At 43.1% G+C, this 23,868-nt stretch overlaps 1 protein-coding gene across 1 annotated transcript in view; it reads right to left on the bottom strand.

Annotated features, from left to right (window-relative positions):
- Nucleotides 1-23,868, bottom strand: part of ostf1 (osteoclast stimulating factor 1) — a 95,181-nt gene that overhangs the window by 25,207 nt on the left and 46,106 nt on the right. The window contains exons 3-7 of the mRNA XM_068029978.1: nucleotides 21,175-21,225; nucleotides 21,021-21,084; nucleotides 20,148-20,201; nucleotides 3,415-3,522; nucleotides 419-468 (exon numbers count right to left, since the gene is read on the bottom strand). Of these exons, the coding sequence (XP_067886079.1) occupies nucleotides 419-468; nucleotides 3,415-3,522; nucleotides 20,148-20,201; nucleotides 21,021-21,084; nucleotides 21,175-21,225 (327 nt within the window). The remainder of the gene's footprint in view (nucleotides 1-418; nucleotides 469-3,414; nucleotides 3,523-20,147; nucleotides 20,202-21,020; nucleotides 21,085-21,174; nucleotides 21,226-23,868) is intronic.

The following is a 23,868-nucleotide window of genomic DNA, read 5'->3' as shown; positions in this document are numbered from 1 at the left end:
CTCTCTTTATATCAGAGATGAAAGATATGCCACTGTAAACTAGAAATGGGCCTCAATTACGCCATACTGATCTTCGGATCAATTCTATCCTTTCAAAGTATAACAGTACCTCAATGGCTCTGCTCTATTCTGTGGCTATGAAGCAAAATTTTGCCTCTCCAAAGATTCCAAACAAGCTTAAAATACAATTCAGCATTTTTCCAATCTAGCTCCCCTCTCAGTTACTCAGTTGTCTATCAAACTGAGCAATGGAACTATGCAAAATGCAGCACGTTTGTGGCTCAGTTATAGAATTCAGCTCCAAACTGTATTCTAAGGAGTTAAAAATCCCTGCAGAAACTGTTGATCTATCTACGGATCAGAACTTTGCACAATATTTCTGACACCCAATTATAAATTTAAAGCATAATCATCTTACCTGTTGATCTAATTCAATATTTGACTGGGAAAGCAGAATTTTCACGATTTCTAGATTTAAAAAGTCACATTTTAAATCACAGTTATACAAGTACACAGATGAATCAGCCTAAAATGCAGAGTGCTGAATGCCAAAACCAAGACTTGAATTTGTACATAAGGGCACTGCTGGAGTTCAACTAGCTAAAATAAAAGCAAAATACTGCAGATGCTGGAAATCTAAAATTAAAACAAAAAGTGCTGGCAATATTCAGCAGGTCTGGCAGCATCAGTGGAGAGAGAAGCAAAGTTAATGTTTCAGGTCTGTGACCTTTCATCAGAACTGGCAAAGGTTAGAAAAGAATTAGGTTTCAAGCAAGTGAAGGGGAGCGGGGTGGGGGAAGAGAACAAAGGGGAAGGTGTTTGATAGGGCAGGAGAGATTAAATAACAAAGCTGTCCTGGGACAAAGGCAAAGAGTGTGTTAATGCTTGTGGTGAAAGACAAAGCATTAGTCCAGAGAGAATGTTAATAGCAGAATAATGAGCAGCTCTGACTACATGAAAAGCAAGCACATGGTTAAAAAATAAAATATAAAAAAGGCCAGTCATGCTCTGAAGTTATTGAACTCAATGTTCAGTCCGCAAGGCTGGAGAGTGCCTAATTAAAAGATCAGGTGCTGCTCCTCGAGCTTGCGTTGATGTTCACTAGAACACTGGAGCAAGCCAAAGACAGAAATGTAGGCATGAGAGCGGGTGGCGGGGGGGGGAAAAAAAAAAAGAGTGTTGAAATGGCAAGCAACCGGAAGCTTGGGGTCATGCTTTCGGAGGTGTTTTGCAAAGCGGTCACCTAATCTGAGTTTGGTCTCTCCAATGTAAAGGAGACCGCATTGTGAGCGAGTGCCGTTCTTTCATGCTGACTGCAAAATCTGGACTATTGTTTCAAAGGCGAAGGAGATATTGCTTATTTATTCCTTTTGTTAGTTACATATTAGATCCCTGGAGGCAACAAAAAAAATTGTTACATTTTTCCTCAAGTGGCGCAGTGGTTAGCACCGCAGCCTCACAGCTCTAGCGACCCGGATTCGGTTCTGGGTACTGCCTGTGTGGAGTTTGCAAGTTCTCCCTGCGACTGCGTGGGTTTCCGCCGGGTGCTCCGGTTTCCTCCCACAGCGAAAGACTTGCATGTTGATAGGTAAATTGGCCATTGTAAATTGCTCCTAGTGTAAGTAGGTGGTAGGGGAATGGTGGGGATATGGTAGGGAATATGGGATTAATGTAGTATTAGTATCAATGGGTGGCTGTTGGTCGGCACAGACTCAGTGGGCTGAAGGGCCTGTTTCAGTGCTGTATCTCTCTAAATCCTCATTTTCCATTAAAACATGGCAGTTGGCTTGTTTAAAAACAAACTTAAAATTAAGCTGAAAGCGTCAAAGCGTGAGATACTGGGGCAATTTTAACCCCGCCCCCCACCAAAAAAAAAGTTGCGTTTGATTTGGGGCGTTGTTAAAATGTTAATAATCTGCAACAGGAAACTAACCTGCTTGAAAGCACCCACTTACTGGTTGAACTGAAGGAGCAAGCGGCCAACCTGCTATTAGGAGGCGGGTTATTGAAAGGAGGCTACGTGCCTTCTTAAGAAAGTTTATTTTTAACCGGTGTTGACTGGGTTTTTCAGGGCTCAGGAAAACCAGCAAGTAAAATTTATTGAACAGTAATCGACAAGCAAATAGCATTCTTTTGTAATTCCCTAAATCTATATATAGTAGAAATATAATTGTTTTAGCACTACATAGTGTTGCAAACCATGGCTATATTTACTTTATATGTGGTATGGCTTTTCTTATTAACCTCACAGGTTTCAGTCTGATAACTGCACTAACAGCCTTCAAATGAAACTCATTAATTTGAACAGGGTAGGTCAATAAAGCTGCTCATTAAACATGTAACTAACTGAAACCAGCATGCTTATCTCGGAATTGAATGATTTGGTTCCTCAAGCAAACTTCTCAGCAACCAATCAGCGTAACAATGTGCTGAGTTAACTGGGACTGAATTTCTGTAAATGAAACTTTTAATGTGTACCATGACAGAATTAAATAAGTCAATACCAAGCTAAATGCATAATTTTTGTCAAAGCTGCACTTCCCTACATTTCAGCTAAAATTCCATTAATAGATATATTTAGTCAAGGGTTTAAATACTGTACATGGATGACAGCTCTTATAATCCCACCTGAACACAGTATACTCACAGACATATACAAGCAATGGTCTGATATCAGAGGTAACAGGTTAATCAATATATTGAGGTGACATTTCTTAATCTACTTCATCCATTCTTGACTACAGCAATTCAAAAAAAATTCTGCCCATCTATTTTTCTACCATGTACTGCAAATTCAAGGATGAATGAAAGGAAGATTAACATAGCATCTCATCATATCTTTCAGGAGGTCCCAAATCATGGAAACACAGAATCATAGAAATTTACAGCACAGAAGGAGGCCATTTGGCCCATCGTGTCTGCACTGGCTGACAAGTAGTCATCTAGCATAATTCATTTTCCAATTCTTGGTCTGCAGACTTGTAGGATATATGCACTTTAACAACTACTGAAATGCATTCATTTATTTAAGGTGAATGTGAAAACCATTTTGCAAGCTGCATAATCCCACAAATAGCAATGGAGTACTGATCCTTCCTATTCCTACGATCGATCTATATTTGGTGGCATTGGTTGAAGGAATGAGCTTTTCTTAATTCGAAAAGCTTCACATTTTGTTTGTATAATACCTTTATCAATCAACTCAAACATACATAAAAATAAAGCCTACAATGTGCAAACTAATGAAGACAAGTAAACAACTTGATCCAAATGTTTTGTGTTTTTTTGGTTAGTAACAAAGGCATTTTTAAAAATGCAACTGAAAATCCTGAATCCATCTTACAAATTAAAAGCATTTCCAACAATTTTTATATCATTCTGAGGTATTTATTTTAGGCAGCAAGAGAGCCTTACCCATATGTCCTCCATGGCATGCCCAATAGAGAGCTGTGTTTCCAGCTTTATCGAGAGAATTCACTGCAACTCTGTTGTCTAAACATTCTTTCAACCAGCTTTCATTCCCTGAAATATTTAAATGGCATGAGTATAACTTATTTTTTAAAAAGACTCACCAGTACTTAACAATAAACATAGAATACAATAAATCAGTCAACAACTTGAGAGGAGCTGTACTGAACATCCTCTCAGCTACAGGAAGAATGCAAAATCAAGCATTTGTCTGCCTAAATTAACAAACATTTTAGCTATAGGAGTTTTGTAGAACATCTGTTTGGCCAGAGCAAAGCAACTAACCAGAAAGTCTATTGACCAACTATTTCCTTTGAATACACTATTACCCACCCTATATTTCACTTATTAGGTAGATTTTGCACAAACTTCACATAACTATAGATGGCGCTCCAGGGGGAAGGGGAAAGATTGGGAAAGCAAACATGATAGGAGGTTCAATATTTAAGAGAATACACGGGCATTTCTGTGGCCACAGACGTGATCGCCTCCCTGGTGCCTGCAGAACATTCTGAGGTGGGAGAGTAAAGAGTCAAAGGTCATGGTCCATATTGGTACAAACAACATAGGTAGAAAGAGGAATGAGATCCTGCAGGCAGGAGTTTAGGGAGCTAGGAAACAGATTAATAAGCAGGACCTCAAGGAGTAGTGCTCCGGATTGCTCTTGGTGCAATGCGCTGAGTATAGAAATGGGATACAGCAGATGAATGTGTGGCTAGAGGGATGCTGCAGGAAGGAGGGTTTTATATTCCTGGGACATTAGGACCGGTTCTGGGGGAGGTGGGACCTGTACAGGCTGGACGGGTTGCACCTCTATAGAGCTGGGGCCAACGTCATCATGAGGCTGTTTGCTAGTCCTGTTGGGAAAGGTTTAAACCAACTTGAAAGGGGAATGGGAACCAGGATGTAGCATTAGAAAGGTGAAACATTGTGCACAAAGTATTGAGAGAGACAGACAGCACTACAGTGAGAAACAATAAGGTATTGGGTGGGGTCAGACGAAGAGGGAATACAACAACACCTAAATTAGATTTACAGTGCATGTATGTAAACGCACCAAGTGTGGTGAATAAGGTTGATGAGCTGCAGGTGCAAATAGTCCCATGGGAATATGATGTTGTCGTGATAATGGAGTCCTCACTCCAAAAAAGGCAGAGCAGGACAATAAAATTCCTGGATTTTGCCACGGAGCTTTGGGACTCTGATGTCAGGACCAAATGGGGACCCTGAGCATGCGCTCGCCATACAATTAAGCCAGCCAACCAGAGGACCAGCAACTCTGGAGCCTCAGCAGCCTCACCAGGAGAGGTGGGCGCTGGTGAGGCAGGTCGGGGACAGCGGGGGTGTCTCAAAATGGAGGCTTCTTGCAGACCTGCACAGCAGAAAGCAAATAAAAAGGATCCTGGCTGGTAGAAACATATGGATGAGGGGAGACCCTTCCGCTGGGTTGGTCTCAGTTGCAACTGCGGCCTTTTACGCACATAGCACACTCGCTGCAGCACTGAGACTCTGACTCTGATTGCCTCCCAGCCTGCTGCAGCGAGGCTGCCTCCATTCAACTGGCAGCCTCCACACCATTGGCGGGGGCCTGCTCTAACTGTGGTAAGATGCTGGTGAGGCCTCAAAAATCACCCCTAACTGGCACCTTAACTGTGCTAACTGGCTGCCTGCCTTCGTGGAGTGGACAGCTGATCCACTTCCCGGGATACTTCCCCGGTAGTGGGAAAGCATCGGGGAGCCATCCTGCTGCAGCTCCCCTCTATTTTCCTGGCCCTACCTCCTCCAAGCCTGCCACCATGGGGCCAGGAAAATTCAGCCCAAATGTTCAGCAAAGACAGGAAAGGAAAGAAACGAGGAGGGGTGGCAGTATTGATTTAGAATATTACAGTGTTGGAGAGGGAGGGTGTCATAGAGCGGTCAAGGACGGAATATATTTGGTTAGAATTAAGGAACAATAGAGGTTTTATCACTCAACTGGCATTATTCTATAGATCGCCAAATAATGGTAAAGATATAGAGGAATAAATTTGCAGGGAAATTATAGACAGGTGCAAGAACTATAGAGTAGCGATAATGGGGGACTTTAATTTTCCTAATATAGACTGGGATAGTAATAATATAAAATAGGAAGAGTTTCTGAAGTGTGTTCAGGAGAATTTTCTTGTCCAGTATGTTTCTGGCCAAATAAGAAAGGAAGCGTTGCTGGATCTGGTTCTAGGGGAATGAGGTGTGTCGAGTGGATCAAATGCAAGTAGGGGCACCTTCAGGGAACATTGATCATAGTATCATAAGGTTTAGGTTATCTATGGAAAAGATCAAGAAGCAATCTAGAACAAAATACTTAATTGGAGCAGGGCCAATTTCAGTGGCTTGAAAACAGATCTGTCTTGTGTAAACTGTCATCAAGGATTGGCAGACAAAACTATAGTGGAACAATGGGCTGCCTTTAAAGAGGTGATTGTTCGGGTCCAGCTGAGGTACATTCCATGAGGGGGAAAGGTGGGGCAACCAAAGCCAGTGTCCCTGGATGACGAAAGAGAGCGAGAGCAAGAAGCAGCAAAAAAAGGGTGCGAATGACTAATGTCAGGTTAATAATACAAGTGAGAACCAGGCTGAATATAGGAAATCCAGAGGGGAAGTGCAAAAGGAAATAGAACCAAAGACAGTGTATAAGAGACTGGCAGCTAGCATAGAGAGACTCCAAAAGTATTCGATAGGCGTTTAAATAGTAAAAGGGTAGTAAGAAGAGGGGTAGGGCTGATCAGGGATCAAAAAGGGCATCTACACATGGAGACAGAGGCCATGGCTTAAAGAGGGGCAAGAATGGCAACTCATCATCCCTGGATACAGAGTTATCAGGCAGGATAGAGAGGGAGATAAAAAAAAGGAGGGGGTGTAGCATCATTAGTTAAGGAATGAATAAGAGCTTTGAGGAGGGATGATATGCTAAATGAACTGTCAAATGAGGCCATATGGGTGGAACTCAAATAAAAAAGGGGCAGCCACACGTGTAGGAGTGTACTATAGACCCCCAAAATAGTGAGGGCAAGGTAGAAGAAGAAATATATAGGCAAATTTCTGAGTGCAAAAACTATAGGGCAATAATAGTTGGAGATTTCAACTGCCCCAATATCAACTGGGATATAAACAGTGTGAAGGGCACAAAGGGGACTAAATTCTTGAACTATGTTCAAGAGAACTTTTTTAGCCAGCACGTAACAAGCCCAACGAGAGGGGACACAATTCTAGATTTTGTCTTCGGTAATGAAGCTGGGCAAGTGGAGGAAGTAACAGTGGGTGACCATTTTGGAGATAGTGACCATAATATAGTAAGCTTTAGCATAATCATGGAAAAGGACAAAGATAAAACAGAAGTAAAAGTTCTAAATTGGGGGAAGGCAAATTTTAAGAAACTGAGAGGTGACCTGGCGAAAGTGGACTGCATACAGCTACTTGAAGGAAAATCAGTGGCAAGCCAGTGGGAGGCATTCAAAAGCAAGATACAACAGGCACAGTGTAGGCATGTCCCCACAAAGATAAAGGGTGGTACAGCCAAATCTAGAGCCCCTTGGTTATCTAGAAGCTTACAGGGTAAGTTAAAGCAGAAAAAGAAAGCTTATTTCAAAAATCTTAATACTTTAGAAAGTATCGAGGAATATAGAAAGTTCAGGGGTGAAGTAAAAAAGAAAATTAGAAAAGCAAAGAGAGGCCATGAAAAATTATTGGCAGGTAAAATCAAGGGAAACCCGAAGATGTTTCATCAATACATTAAGAGCAAGAGGATAACTAATGAAAAGGTAGGGCATATCAGAGATGTACAAGGGAACTTATGTGTAGATGCAGAAGATGTGGGCAGGGTTCTTAATGAGTTTTTTGTCTCTGTCTTCACAAAGGAGAGGGCTGATATAGACATTGTAGTTAAAGAGGAGTGTGAAATATTAGATACGATAAGCATAATGAGAGAGGAAGTACTAGGGGGTCTGTCATCCTTGAAAGTGGATAAATCGTCAGGGCTGGATGGATTGTATCCCAGGTTGTTAAAGAAAGCTTGGGAGGAAATAGCGGATGCGCTGAGGATCATCTTCAAATCCTCACTAGATACAGGAGAGGCACCAGACGATTGGAGGTCTGCAAACGTCGTACCATTGTTTAAAAAGGGGGCGAGGGATAGGCCAAATAATTATAGGCCGGTCAGTCTGACCTCGTTGGTGGGTAAATTATTAGAACCTATTCTGAGGGACAGGATAAACGTTCACTTAGAAAGGAATGGATTAATCAGGGATAGTCAGCATGGAGTTGTTAAGGAAAGGTCATGTCTTACTAAAGTAATTGAGTTTTTTTGTAGTAACAAGGAGGATTGATGAGGGTGGTGCAGTGAATGTGGTCTACATGGATTTTAGTAAGGCATTTGACATGGCAGACTGGCCAGTAAAATGAAAGCTCATGGGATACAGGGGAATGTGGCAGGTTGGATCCAGAATTGGCTCAGAGACATGAAACAAAGGGTAGTAGTCGACAGATGTTTTTGTGAATGGAAAGCTGTTTCCAGTGGCATTCCACAGGGCTCAGTGTCGGGTCCCTTGCTGTTTGTGGTATATATTAATGATCTGGACTTAAATATGGGAGCACGATTGGGAAATCTGCTGATGACACAAAAATTGGCCGTTTAGTTGATAGTGAAGAGGATAGCTGTAGACTCCAGAAATATATCAATGGTTTAGTTGAAGGGTGGAAAAGTGGCAAATGGAATTCAATCCAGATAAGTGTGAGGTAATACATTTGAGGAGGGAAAATAAAGCAAGGGAATACACAATAAACCGGAGGATAGTGAAAGGGGTAGAAGAAGCGACAGACCTTGGAACGCATGTCCACAGGTCCCTGAAGGTGGCAGGACACATAGTTAGAGTGGTGAAGGCGGCATATGGAATGCTTTCCTTTATTGGTCGAGGTATAGAATACAAAAGCAGGGATGTAATGCTGGAACTGTATAAAATGCTGGTTAGGCCACAGTTGGTGTATTGCGTACAGTTGTAGTCACCACATTCCTTTCCTTTTGGGCCTCCTTATCTCGAGAGACAATGGATAAGCGTCTGGAGGTGGTCAGTGGTTTGTGAAGCAGCGCCTGGAGTGGCTATAAAGGCCAATTCTGGAGTGACAGGCTCTTCCACAGGTGCTGCAGAGAAATTTGTTTGTCGGGGCTGTTGCAAAGTTGGCTCTCCCCTTGCGCCGCTGTCTTTTTTCCTGCCAACTACTAAGTCTCTTCGACTCACCACAATTTAGCCCTGTCTTTATGGCTGCCCGCCAGCTCTGGCAAATGCTGGCAACTGACTCCCACGACTTGTGATCAATGTCACACGATTTCATGTCACGTTTGCAGACGTCTTTATAGCGGAGACATGGACGGCCGGTGCGTCTGATACCAGTGGCGAGCTCGCAGTACAACGTGTCTTTGGGGATCCTGCCATCTTCCATGTGTCTCACATGGCCAAGCCATCTCAAGCGCCGCTGACTCAGTAGTGTGTATAAGCTGGGGGTGTTGGCCGCTTCAAGGACTTCTGTGTTGGAGATATAGTCCTGCCACCTGATGCCAAGTATTCTCCGGAGGCAGCGAAGATGGAATGAATTGAGACGTCGCTCTTGGCTGGCATACGTTGTCCAGGCCTCGCTGCCATAGAGCAAGGTACTGAGGACACAGGCCTGATACACTCGGACTTTTGTGGTCCGTGTCAGTGCGCCATTTTCCCACACTCTCTTGGCCAGTCTGGACATAGCAGTGGAAGCCTTACCCATGCGCTTGTTGATTTCTGCATCTAGAGACAGGTTACTGGTGATAGTTGAGCCTAGGTAGGTGAACTCTTGAACCACTTCCAGAGCGTGGTCGCCAATATTGATGGATGGAGCATTTATGACGTCCTGCCCCATGATGTCCGTTTTCTTGAGGCTGATGGTTAGGCCAAATTCATTGCAGGCAGCCGCAAACCTGTCGATGAGACTCTGCAGGCACTCTTCAGTGTGAGATGTTAAAGCAGCATCGTCAGCAAAGAGGAGTTCTCTGATGAGGACTTTCCGTACTTTGGACTTCGCTCTTAGACGGGCAAGGTTGAACAACCTGCCCCCTGATCTTGTGTGGAGGAAAATTCCTTCTTCAGAGGATTTGAACGCATGTGAAAGCAGCAGGGAGAAGAAAATCCCAAAAAGTGTGGGTGCGAGAACACAGCCCTGTTTCACACAACTCAGGATAGGAAAGGGCTCTGATGAGGAGCCACCATGATGAATTGTGCCTTTCATATTGTCATGGAATGAGGTGATGATACTTAGTAGCTTTGGTGGACATCCAATCTTTTCTGGTAGTCTGAAGAGACCACGTCTGCTGACGAGGTCAAAGGCTTTGGTGAGATCAATGAAAGCAATGTAGAGGGGCATCTGTTGTTCACGGCATTTCTCCTGTATCTGACGAAGGGAGAACAGCATGTCAATGGTCGATCTCTCTGCACGAAAGCCACACTGTGCCTCAGGGTAGACGCGCTCAGCCAGCTTCTGGAGCCTGTTCAGAGCGACTCGAGCAAAGACTTTCCCCACTATGCTGAGCAGGGAGATTCCACGGTAGTTGTTGCAGTCACTGCGGTCACCTTTGTTTTTATAGAGGGTGATGATATTGGCATCGCGCATGTCCTGGGGTACTGCTCCCTCGTCCCAGCACAGGCATAGCAGTTCATGTAGTGCTGAGAGTATAGCAGGCTTGGCACTCTTGATTATTTCAGGGGTAATGCTGTCCTTCCCAGGGGCTTTTCCGCTGTCCTCACCACATTACAGAATGGATATAATTGCTTTGGAGAGAGTACAGAGGAGGTTTACAAGAATGTTGCCAGAGCTCGAAAGTTGCAGCGATGAGGAAAGATTGGATAGGCTAGGGGTGTTTTCCTTTGAACAGAGGAGGCTGGAGGTGACTTAATTGAGGTGTACAAAATTATGAGCGGCCTCGATAGAAGAGACAGGAACAACCTGTTTCCTTTAGTGGAGAGGTCAATTACCAGGAGGCACAGCTTTAAGGCGATTGGTAGAAGGATTAGAGGGGATATGAGGAAATACCTTTTCACCCAGGGGGTGGTGGGTGTCTGGAATTCACTGTCGGGAACGGTGGTGGAGGCAGAAACCCTCAAGTAGTAGTAGTGGTGGCGGAGGAGGAGGAGGAGGAAGAAGTCTAAGATAGGATGGTGGGGGAGGCGGTGGAGAAAGAGACAAGACAATGATAGAGATGTCATGGAACAGAAAGCAAATGAAGTGCTAAATTGTAATGAAAGACAAAGCATGAATCCAGAGAGTGCTAACAGCAGAATATTGAACAGCAAATAATGTGCAAAAACAAAAACACGAAAACAAGTTTAAGACTAGCACATAGTTAAAAAGATTAATAAAATATATAAATAAATCAAAAAAACAAAATGAGCTAGCCCCATTTTCTTTTTAAATTTATATATTTTTCTCTTTTTTTAAACTCAATTGTTAACTCAATTTGCATTCTGTTCCATGACATGTCATTTAATCTTCCCCCCCACCCCCATCCTGTCAGACTTTCCTCCTTCTTATTCTCCTTCACCCCCCGCTTCATTGCTCAAAGACTGTTACATTTCTAACTTTTGCCAGTTCCGATGAAAGGTCACAGACCTGAAATGTTAACTCTGTTTCCCTCTACACACATGCTGCCAGATCTGCTGAGTATTTCCAGCACTTTCTGTTCTCATTGGCTATCCTTAAAGCTGTTAAGTAACCAGGACTGATGGGATGCATCTGAGGATGCTGAGGGAAGCAATGGTAGAACTGGCCATCACTTTTCAATCTTCCTTAGATATGGGGTGGGGGAGAAAATAGTGGTGCTAGAGAACAGGAGAATTGCAAATTTTACACCTTTGTTCAAATAAGAGTGCAAGGATAAACCAAGCAACTGGAGGCCAGTCAGTTTAAACTCAGAAGAGGGAAAGCTTTTAGAAACGAAAGGCTGAATTTTATTCTTGTAGCGGGGGTCCAGACAAAAGGCTGGTTAGCCATGGGCAATCCTGCCTCAGTCACCTGTAAAACCCAGGCCTGCATTTTATGGGGGCGAGGTAACTAATTGGCTGCCGTCCCTTTGAAGGCCAGCCACCCGCCCCCTAGAGCTGCTGGCCAATCGGAGAGCTGATAGCTCAGTGCTGCCACCGGGAATGGTGGCCACTACTGGAACTGCATCTGGAAGAGGAGGATGCCATGGAAGGAAGTCACCCTCCCAACCAGGTAAGTGGGTTCTGGAGGTGCTTGAGGAGGGGAGGCAGTCAGGGAGACCCCGGCAAGGGGTTGGGATGGTGAGGGAGGGTGGGAGAAAGAGGGTTGGTAAGGGCAGACAGTTCCATTGCCGTGAGGGTAGCCACCAGGGGGCCCTTCTGTGGGCCGAAGAATGTCCGAATAGAAGGCCCCCACCCTCCCCACTGAGCCCACAGGGAGGCCACCAGGGTTCACTTGGCAGTTACCCCACGCAGCAGAGGGCCCTCCTGGCGGTGGCAGGAAGAGGCTCTTAATTGATCACTTCAGTGGCTCTATTGGCTTCTGGGCAGGAGTACTGGCCGCCATCTTCCCTGCCACTAGCAAAATGGCATGGTAACGGGAAGATGACGGGCACTCCACCCCCTGCCTTCCCTCACCATTTGACAGTCCCTGTCTCCCAGCCTGTCTTCAGAGGGCTGGTAAAATCCAGCCTGCTATTCTGGGTCAAAATTAACAGTCACTTGGACAAGTGTGGATTAATTAAGGGGGTTGTTGAGAGTAATGCGGTTGATATGGTGTAAATGGACTTTCGAAAGGCTTTTGATAAAGTGCCACATAATAGGTTTGCCAGTAAAATTGAAAACCATGGAATAAAAAGGACAGTAGCAGAACGGATATGAAGTTGGCTGAGAGACAGGCAACTGAGAGTAGTGGTGAACAATTTTTTTTTTTTAAGACTGGTTTCCTCAGGGGTCGGCACGAGGACCACTACTTTCTTTGATACAGATTAATGATCTAGACTTGGGTGTACAGTGCACAATTTCAAAATTTGCAGATGACACAAAACTTAGAAGTATTACAAATTATGAGAAGAATAGTGATTGGTTTCAAGGAGGACATAGGAAGGCTAGTGGAATGGGCAGACATGCAGCAGATGAAATTTGCAGAGAAATACGAAATGATTCATCTTTGTGGGAAGAACGAGGAAAGGCAATATAAACTAAAGGCTACAATTCTAAAGGGGGTACGGGAACAGAGAGACCTGGAGGCATAAATACACAAATTGTTGAAGGTGGCAGGGCAAGTTGAGAAAGTGGTTAAAAAAGCATATGGGATCCTGGGCTTTATAAATAGAGGCATAGAGTACAAAAACAAGGAAGTTATGATGAACCTTTATAAAACAGTGGTTTGGCCTCAACTAGAGTATTTGGTCCAATTCTGGGCACTGCACTTTAGGAAGGATATGAAGGCTTTAGAGAAGGTGCAGAAAAGATTTACAAGAATTGCCACAGGGATGAGGGACTTTAGTTATGTGGATAGCTTGGAGAAGCTGGGATTGATCTCTTTTGAGAAGAGAAGATTGAGAGGAAGTTTGATAGAGGCTTTCAAAATCATGAGGGGCCTATTTAGAGTAGATGGAGAGAAACTGTTCCCATTGGTGAAGTGTTGAGAGGACACAGATTTAAGGTGATCAGCAAAAGAACCAAAGGTGACATGAGGAAAAATATTTTTACACAGCCAGTAGTTACAATCTGGAATACACTGCCTGAGAGGGTGGTGGAGGCAGATGCAATCATGGCTTTCAAAAGGGAATTGGATAAGCACCTGACGATAAAAAAAAAAATCTGCAGGGCTACAGGGAAAGGGCAGTGGAGTGAGACAGCTAAATTGCTTTTGCTGATAGCCAGCATGGACTCAATGGGCCGAATGGCCTCCTTCTGTGCTGACTCTACGATTTCAATTTTTAACATTAAAAACAGAGTTTATACCAATCTGATATTGCTAGCTGCAGTAGTAGTTCCAGCAGCCAGTATCATAAAATTACCTGGCTCCAACTGGGGATCTCCAGAGATGAGATCATTCCAAATCCATTCTGAATAAGTTTTAAAAGTGTGTGCCCAGAACACTTATTAAAACCAGTTATAACATTGTAATGCTGTTACAATAAATGCAGCTACTTTCAATGCAGTGTCAAACCCTAAAGAAAGAAAAACTTTGTACTTATGTAGTACTTTTAATGTCCTCAGGATATCCTAGAGATTCACAGCTAATTAAGGACTTTTGAAGTCTAATTTATTTATTTATTTTATTTATTTACTTTGGAGTTACAGCACTGAAACAGGCCCTTCGGCCCACCGAGTCTGTGCCGACCATCAACCACCCATTTATACTAATCCTATATTAATCCCATATTCCCATCCCCACCTTCCCTCAATTCCCCTCCCACCTACCCATACTAGGGGCAATTTATAATGGCCAATTTACCTATCAACCTGCAAGTTTTTTTGGCTATGGGAGGAAACCGGAGCACCCGGCGAAAACCGACGCGGTCACAGGGAGAACTTGCAAACTCCGCACAGGCAGTACCCAGAATTGAACCCGGGTTGCTGGAGCTGTGAGGCTGCGGTGCTAACTACTGTGCCGCCCCTAATCACTGTTGACTGTAGGGAAATGTGGAATCAGTTTTCACACACCGTAGCCCCACACAGTAATAAGATAAAGGACCAGATAATCTATTTTGACTCGGTTTGTTCAGGGTAAATGCTGGCCAGGATACCTTAAGAACTCTGCTGCCTTTCTTTGACAAGTGCCATGGGATTTTTTTTATGCCCACCTTAGATTCCTCTTTCTTAGTAAACACTGATACAAAGTACTTAAGTATTCTAGCCTTGCCCTGCGCTTCTAAGCCTATATTACCCTCTTTGGCCCTAATAAGTCCCACTCCACCTCCGACTACCTGGTTACTACTGCGAGCTCCCAAGAAATCAGCCCGCCCTCCCCCCCCCCACCCCCATTTTTTTCTTTATATCTCACTTTGCTTATTCAACATTGTGTGTTTAATATGTAATTGGTTGTAAATATACCTATTAACTTTTTCTCTTAAAAAATCAATTAACAACCAAACACCCCCACAGAGACAATGGACCAGTCTGCCCAGGAGAGGGACAAACTGTGCCAGAAGTAGCAACTTCATCATTTCTTTATGCTACTCCAACTGACAAATTGTGTCTCTCCTGCTTTTCTTTTGTCTCTGACAAATACAGTACATCTCCTCCCACCCACATCTTCTGGCGGGTGCAACAAATTTTGCCGCCCATGAAGGGACGGGTGTGCACATTCCTGGACAACAAAGGCAGGGATGAGCATCAGTATCTGTCATGTGACGATGTGATGAAGCACTCTTCAAGGCGACAGAACGTAAGTGGTAGTGGCAGAGAGTGGTAGGATCTGGGGTGAGCAGGATCGACGGTACAGTACAAAGGGACACCCCCAAGGAGACTGGACATTGGGAACCAGGAATTCAGACAGCCTTAAACACCATGGCCAATTCATTTTAGACATCTACCAGAAGATCATTACTCTGCTAAGTCCCTACAAATGGTTGACGCAATTGAAACTTTGCAGGGTACAGCAACACCAGATAAAAAAATTTCTGACGCTGACTGTCCAAAACCAGTACAGGAGGACAAGGTTGAGAGTTGGTTGCCTCCTGTGGATCTTTTAACAGAAGATCAATGTCAGGCTGTTATCTGGTTGAGGCAGGAGCATTTGCAAGGGACAAGAATGGCCTAGGAGGCATTAATGACCTTTAGATGCATATTCGTCTCAAAAGATGATCAGCCTGTGCAGAAGGCATACATGTCTACCCACCACCCCCCCACCACTGTACAGAGAGTTCAGAGCCTCCCTTCAAGATTTGATAAATCGAGGCTGGATCATCAAGTCTGAGTCACTCTATTCGTCCCCACTCGTATGCGTATAGAAGATGGGACCTTTCACCTCTGCATAGACTATTGTGACCTCAATAACAAAACAATACCAGACGGGCAGTCAATACCTCGGTTTAGGATCTCTTGGGCAATCTTGGGGGAAGTTCATGCTTTTCCACCCTGGTCCAGGGGAAAGCCTACCACCAAGGCTTTGTTGCAGAAGAAAGTTGAGCAGCAAGTGCCTTCATCACCCCATGGGGCTTACACGAATGGCAATGCATTCTCTTTGGTTTAACAAATGCATCCACAGATTTTCAAAGATGTATGGAGTCATGCCTTAATGACCTGATAAGAAAAGTTGAGATTGTATCTTTGGACGATGTTGTAGCGTACAGTAACTCCCTTGAGACGCACATCATGGATCTCAAGCAAGTTCTGAGATGACTTCAGCAACAAGCAATTAAGCTAAAGCCCAGCAAATGTTCTTTGTTCAAACGTGAGGTCAAGTAATGGTAGATCATCTCAAGTGAAGGCTATAAGATAGATCCTGCAGAGACAGCTGCAGTTGCGGGCCTCCGTCACAAGCAACGAACAACTGCGGACGATGTAAGGAAGCTTCTTGCTTTGTTAGGATAATACCGTCAATACATCCCTAACTTCTTAAACATTGCTAAGCACCTGCACCAACTACTACAAAAGTCCAGTAAGAGGACTGAAGAGAAACCCCCACCAATGGCGATAAAGAAACTTTGGGGAAAGGCAGTGAGCACAAACAACAGTCAAGTCCCATCACACCAGCGCATCAGTTGGATGGAAGTCCATCAAAAAGTCCTAGGGGTGTTGCTGAACTACCTTACAGCCCCACCAGTTGTAGGTTTTCCAGACTAGAAAGAGCCTTTCATCCTGTACAGAGATGCTTCGAATGAGCGCCTTGGTGCGGTACCATAACAAGAGAAAAAGGGTAAGGGGTGAGTCATAGGCTACGGATCCCGAACACTCAGTCCTTTGGAGATGAACTACAACTTACACTCGGGAAAGCTAGAATTTCTAGCTTTGAAGCCAGCAGTGACTGAAAAATTTAGAGACTGCCTCTAATTCGCAGCCTCCTTCACCATATACACTGACAATAATCCACTTACTTATGCCCTCTCTACAGCAAAGCTGAACACAACATGTCAGCGATGGGTAGCCGAACTGGCAGATTACAATTTCACCATCCGGTACCTCCCTGGTACACAAGGACACAAGAAATAGGAGGAGTAGACCATATGGCCCATCGAGACTGCTCCGCCATTCAATATTATCATGGCTGATCTTAGGCTTCAACTCCACTTTCCCACCCACTCGCCATATCCCTCAATTTCCTGAGACACCAAAAGTCTGTCTATCCGAGCCTTAAATGTATTCAACGATGGAGCGTCCACAACCCTTTGGGGTAGAGAATTCCAAAGATTCACAATCCTTTGAGTAATTTCTTCTCACCCCAGTCCTAAATGATCGACTCCTTATCCTGAGTAAGAAGTGTGGCAGCCTCTCTTTTTAGAATGCCTGTAGACTTTGACAAATAGCGGGAAGATTGCACTATGGAAATCTCACCACTAATGATTTGAGCAACGGAAAGGGCAATACAAGTGCAATCCAACAGTGTTCCAGCCTGGTTGAGTGCCCTGGCTACCCGATCGTTAGACCTACCAGATGAAGGGGCAGCCCCCTTCACTCCCTTATAACTGCTCACCAGGAAGGAGATAAGGATGCCCAAGAGCCAGTCCCAACCATCACCCCATACTCTAGACAAAACAGCAGGGTTCATCTATCAGTAGGAATGTGAGACGCAGATTACATGGGAAGGCTATCAACCTCCTTCATGAGTGGAAGTGCTTAAAAATGGCATCTTACCCAGGAGACTTGCAAATCGTCTACAGATAGTATGTCCAGCTGAGTGCCACAACCTAGTCCTTCAACGACGACATGAAGAAATAGGACACCATGAGCCAACTATGTGGCTAGTTTCGTCAGAGATCACTTTTACTGACCACATATGCAACAAGATATCGAACATTACACCATTCGATCTTGTACATGTCAAACGACGGAAACCCAACACCCCTCCCAAAGCACCACTCAACTCAATCATCACCACTGAGCCCTTCGAACTTGTCTCTCTAGACTTCCTCCATCTACAGAAGAGTACAGGGGGATACAAATACATATTGGTGATCATGGATCATTACACAAGATTTGCACAAGCTTACCCGACCACCAATAAATCAGCCAAGACAGCAGCTGACAAGTTGTTCAATGACGCTACGCTACGGTTCAGATTCCCCAGGAAAATACACCATGACCAGGGATGAGAATTTGAGAATCACTTATTCACCCAACTCCATCTGTACAGCAAAATTGGAAAATCCCACATAACACTGTCACCCAGGGGATAATGGTCAAGTAGAGCACTTGGGTATGAGTGAAGTAATTTCTCCTCATCGCCGTCCTGAATGATTGACCGCTTATCCTGAGACTGTGTCCTCGTGTTCTAGATTCCCTGACCAGTGGGAACAATCTCTCAGCTTCTACCCTATCAAGCCCTTTCAGAATCTTGTATGTCTCAATTATATTGCCTCTCATTCGTCACCAGCCGGAACCTCATTACCTGCCTACAGCCCAACAGTGGCAATATCCAGCAGTGCAACATTTTGTACAGCCACAACTGTTTCATCAGCCAGTCCAGTAGTGAACAGCAGCAGCATAAGAGAGCAGCATCCTAGGAGGGTCATCTACATCTAGAGACAGTTTTGTTTCATATGGGAGTTAGTTGACAGGAACTAACAGTATGATTATGAACCCGAAGAATTCCAGTGGTTGACCGCCGGTCCAGCGGGAACCCCGCATATTGCTCAGACATTTCCCTTTGTTTAAAAACAAGATGAATGTAAATGTTGTGGAGAATCATGTTGCCATCATTCATGCAGCTTAAGTTTGTAAGAAGATCTAGAGATGCAGGATACCAACTTTTCAGGGATATGCATGTATCCCTGGAAAGCACCTTGCCATACCCAGAAACAATACGGCGAAAGTTTGCTTCATGTAAGTATAGGTTAAGAGCCTACTGCAATTGGGTATTACTAATAATCTCTTTGTGTGATCTCTATCGATATTTATTATCAAACAGTTCCCTTGCGGGATAAAAGATATTTGATAAATTTTGAAGAGGTTGTAGAAATAGGATAGAACTTAGAAGAATAGAACTTATGATTGCTCCTCAAAACTGAAGCTATTCTTGATTTGTATTTTGTACATGTATGCAATGAAGCACGTATAGACAATACCGAAGGTTAATATCAAACGCGTTAATATTCGTGTTGCCCAACCAGTTGTTACTGGGTTCCTTGCATTCTTTTACATTAATTGTATTCTGGTATAATATCTCATGTGATAAACTTTGCTATACCCCGTCAGGAAAGCCTTACATGGATTAATGTCAGAGACATATCTTTTAGGAGGGGAAGGTGCGAGTCCCCCAAGAAATCAACCCACACCCCTTTTTTATTTTTCTTTATATATCACTTTGGCTATTCAACATTCTGTGTTTAATATTAATTGTTTGTAAATATACCATCAGTTAGCTTTTTCTCTTAAAAGTCAATTCACAACCAAACACTCCAATAAAGACAAGAAATGCTGGAACCACTCAGCAGGTCTGGCAGCATCTGTGGAAAGAGAAGTAGAGTTAACATTTCGGGTCAGTGACCCTTCTTCTTCTTCAGCTGCCAGATCTGCTGAGTGGTTCCAGCATTTCTTGTCTTCATTTCAGATTTCCAGCATCCGCAGTATTTTGTTTTTACTCCAATAAAGACAATGGACCAGGAGAGGGCCAAACTGTGCCTGAAGTATCAACGTTATCACTTCTTTATGCTACTGCAACTGACAAACAGGATGTCTTAATAAATACAACATACCACCGCCCACAGCACCTCCACCTTCCTCCACCGCACACCCCCACTTTGAGCGGGTGCAACACTATTTACATGCCGGTAGAAGATTTTTGGGTTTCCGTTTATGTTGACTGCTATTCTATTCTCATTCTCTTCTTCACCTCCCCTCTCAACTTATTTTAAATAGCCTGGTTCTCAATTGAAGAATTCACCTGACATGCATCATATACCCTCCTTTGTTGTTTCATTATGATCTCCACCTCCCTAGTCATCCAAGGAGCCATGTTTTTGGCTCTCCTACCTTTTGCCCTTGTTGTAATGTACATACTCTGTACCTGAAGCAGCTCTTCCTTAAAGATAACCCATTGTTCTGTTACAGTTTTTCTTGTCAGTCTTTGGTTTCATTTTATTCTGGCTAGATCCCTTTTCATTACATTGAAATTAACCCTCTTCCAATCTGGACATTCTATATTTTTTCGTTCCTTGCTTTTCTGCATTACGAGTCTAAACCTTATGATACGGTGGTCCCTTACAGACACTTGGATCACTTGGCCCACATCATTCCCCAGCAACAGATCGAGCAATGCCTCCTTTCTAGTTGGGCGGAGAACATACTGATCTTGTCTAGAAATAATTCTAGTTAAATTGTAATTGTTTCACAGAAATACCGAAGTTGCAATTATAAACACATTGGGGGGATCTCTTCAACGTATTGCACTTGAAGAAATTTTCAAGGATTATGAGTGAAGTTGATAGAAATTTCAGCTTGTATTTATCATTTACTTTTGCAAATATTACTTACCGCGCTTGGCAGCTTCATGCAATGGGTTGTCAATCGACTCTACATGCTCCGCCACTGTAGAGGGAATTAGAAATTAATTTTCACGTGAACACAAACTAAATGTCATACATATTTCTCAGAACACTAAGTTACAACTAATGGCCATTAAATCCTCACAAAAAACGGAGAATTGGAAAGAATCCAGCATGTTAAGCAGAAAGGGAACATTTCAGGTCTGTCTGGGTTTAACTTTAAAAAGCATCTCCGACCCATGGAGGGATTTGTTCAACATCCCTCTCTTTCTCGACTCTTTCACTTTACGTATAGGATTTGAGCAGTTTCCCAGGAAACAAACAATGCAGATGTAATAGAAGCACAGATATCACTTTAGATAATCTGGAATTAAGATTTTGAAAGCAGACCCAATTGGTAAAGAAAATCTGAAAACTTATGCTGAAGATTAAAAAGGTATGAAAGGATAGGTTTAATGATCAATAAACATACAATATTTTAACTTGAAGTAATAACTCCAGATTATTGATAGAACCCAAATTGTCCTTCCCTCAACGAAAAAAAAAACACATTTTGGGGTTCTGTTTATGACTGTGACCATCACAAATTTGGTTAATTTGGAAATCTATGGGAGGAAGACGACAGGGGTGAGCAGGTCAACCCCACTCCTTATGAAATTAGTTGCAATATAAATAGGAAGATTTTCTGAACGAACCTCAGAATATTTAGACCTAGATTCTAGTTCTCGGCCTGCAGATAGATGAGGTATTAATAAGTGTGCTAGGGTTTGGTAAGTTTGCGCCTATTTCAAACACTTCATTAATATCTCAGCTATTGTCAGCCAATTATTAAAATGAGTTGAAGAATAATCCCTACGCTTACCATAGTTACTTGGAATTAATCCTGTTCGGCCTCGACAAGTTCCTTTCCACCAATTGGGATCACTCTTAAAATAAAATAAAAAAATTATGTTACCCAGTAAATCAATAAATCTAGAATTAAACATACAAAGATATATAATTGATCAAGAACTTACAATATCAGAAATGTAAAGAACGTCTCCTTCATCAAAATATAATTCATCTGGCTAAAAAAAAAAGCACAGAAAAAGGTATATCCAATTAAGCAAAGTTATGAATCCAAATTTACCAGTCATTACAAAGTGAAACCAACTGAATACACCACAAGTGTTGGATTCTATACATTTTGCAGTTGTGTGTAATTAAACAATTTCATAGAAATATATAGAAATATAATAACACGAACAGGCCATTCTACCAACTGGTCTGTGCTGGCACGTGCAAATACTTATAATCAGATTTACCCACCCTACTGGAAACAACCCTCTAATCTGGTGAATAGACATTAAACTACACAATCATAATTTGAATGCAGTAGGCTAAGGATTATTCGTCAAGTATATTTAAATGGTTCATTGGTCTATCAAAAGAAAATATACAAATACCAATGCGATTATTGATGTCAGTCAGGACATATGGAAAAAATTCTACTACCCTAAAAATACTGACAGATTTTAGAGCAACTGTTCCCAAATTTGAATAGTAGTGTAATTGAAAGTTCACAGACAAATTAATGCAGTAAACTGTGTTTTTAATTCTAGCTACCCAACAGCAAATATTTAACAGCTCAATTAGGCTCTTTCAACAGTTAGGAGATTCCTAAGAAACCTTGAGCAGGTCACCCCGAAAATTGCAATATGCTACAAATTCATATTTACTGTTACAACTACAAGAACTACTACAAACATTTTCACTCGTACAGTGCCTTTAATGTATGAAATAGCACAAAGCATTCATCACATTTTGCTATTTTTGAACATATTTTTCTTCACGGAAAGGATTTTGGAATTGAACACTTAAAATGTCATACTTTAAAACAAAGTGAATTTACACAAAGAAAGGCCACAGACATTAAAGCCAAACATGCCATGTTGGCGGATGTCATGACTCAATCCATTTCAAATTTATACACTGGGAATCTCTTGTCTCATTCCACGCCCTTTAGCCAGGATCACCAAAAGACATTGAACAACTCGGCATCTTGTCACAGGTGGCCAATACTCACAACCACTGTGATAGCAACAATTCTATTCATGTGGGCATGGTTCATTTAACAAATATAGTCCTGGGAAAGTGTATGCAGTTTGGACAACAGGCCTACTGATGCATTACTGCATATGATGCCAGAGACATTTCCGCTCTGCTTCTGAGAGTGAAAATTAAACAAAGAGATGGGACGAGACAGACAGGTTTTAAACAGAGACTGTAAGGTGTGTACTTGAGTCCCAGAGGTGGAAGCTAAAATTTTTGCATTCAATTTTTGCTCTCAGTAGTAATCAGAAAGAAAGCTGCTGCCAAAACACGTCAGTCAGGGCACAAAAGAGACACAACATATGGTTCATTATTTTTTCCATATTGAGATGACAAGTGAGATTGAGCCAAGTAAATGGAATGCGTTTTTACTGTACATCAATTTGCTGTCTGTGAAATAAAATACTTTAAAGAATCATATCTCACCTTGTCTTGTCAAATGTTTCAATGTCTTCAAAAAGATTGAAGAAATGCATGTGATAGCACGTGTGAAAGACACAGGGCTGAATTTTATAAACTCGTCGCCGTTATTGAAAGGCGTGGCGCACGCGCGACTTGTGTGCCACTGAGCCCCTGCAATATTTCGCGTGGGGGCTCATTTAAATGGAGGGGGGCAGGACAGCCGCCCCTGATGACCTAGAGGGGGTGGCCACTCCGTTCCCGGCAATGGCACCCGACACCATCGCGCAAGCGCAGCACCATTTTTAAAAGGGCCTCAAGCCCTGCAGTTTAATTTAAAGGTCCTGCTGGACGAAAATTGTAAATAATATTTTATTTTAACTTTGAATCCCCTTTCACACCCCCACTGAGTTCTCAATAAATAAAGTGACCTACACCTCTAGAAAACCACTTTTTAATACGCCGAACTTTCACCATCCCCCCCCCCCCCACCTTCAGCACCTTCGACCCTCAACCCCTTCCCACCATCCCTACAACCAATCTGAGCGGTTTTCCCCCCAACCCCGCCCTGCAAATTTCACTCCTCCCCCTCCCCACCAGTGTCACACCTTGGACCTCCACATGGAGGTCCGAAGGCATTGGGAGTTCTGGCCAGCGGCTGGAATATCGGTGTGGGACAGCCGTCGCTACCAGGTAAGTGTTTATTCATTACTTTTAATATGATTAGCATATCCAGATGAAGACATCGACGCGAGTGGTGGGCCGCACCAAGGCCTCGCCGCCGCCGGTAAAATGCAGCGGGACCTTTTTGGCGTCAGGGGCCGTGTCGGGCCTCTCCCGGAAGAATTTTCTGGGCCCCCTGCCACAACCCCCAATGTCAGAGAGCTGTTAAAATTCAGCCCACAATAACCAGTTTGGATCACAGTGGGTACTAATGTTGCACACCTGGTTTATGCTATCATACGTTTAGATATTAGGCACTAGAGATACGCTCCTGAACACAAGTTGCTTGGACTGTTCATAGGAGTGACCAGCCTGATTGCATCCGAGAGAATATGCAAGGCAAAACTGAAATCTGTAAAATCACTTCAAAACATAGAAATGAAATAATTCTGACACAGGAAAGAAGAAATTTAGAGGGGTGACTAAAAGTTTGTTTTCAAAGGTTAATCTTGAAGATTTTGAAAGGTGATGAAATTTAGGGAAGGAGCTCAAGATGG

This window comes from Heterodontus francisci, chromosome 4 (assembly GCF_036365525.1).
Source record: "Heterodontus francisci isolate sHetFra1 chromosome 4, sHetFra1.hap1, whole genome shotgun sequence".
Lineage (NCBI taxonomy): Eukaryota > Metazoa > Chordata > Chondrichthyes > Heterodontiformes > Heterodontidae > Heterodontus > Heterodontus francisci.
This window is presented reverse-complemented; position numbering and strand designations above follow the sequence as displayed.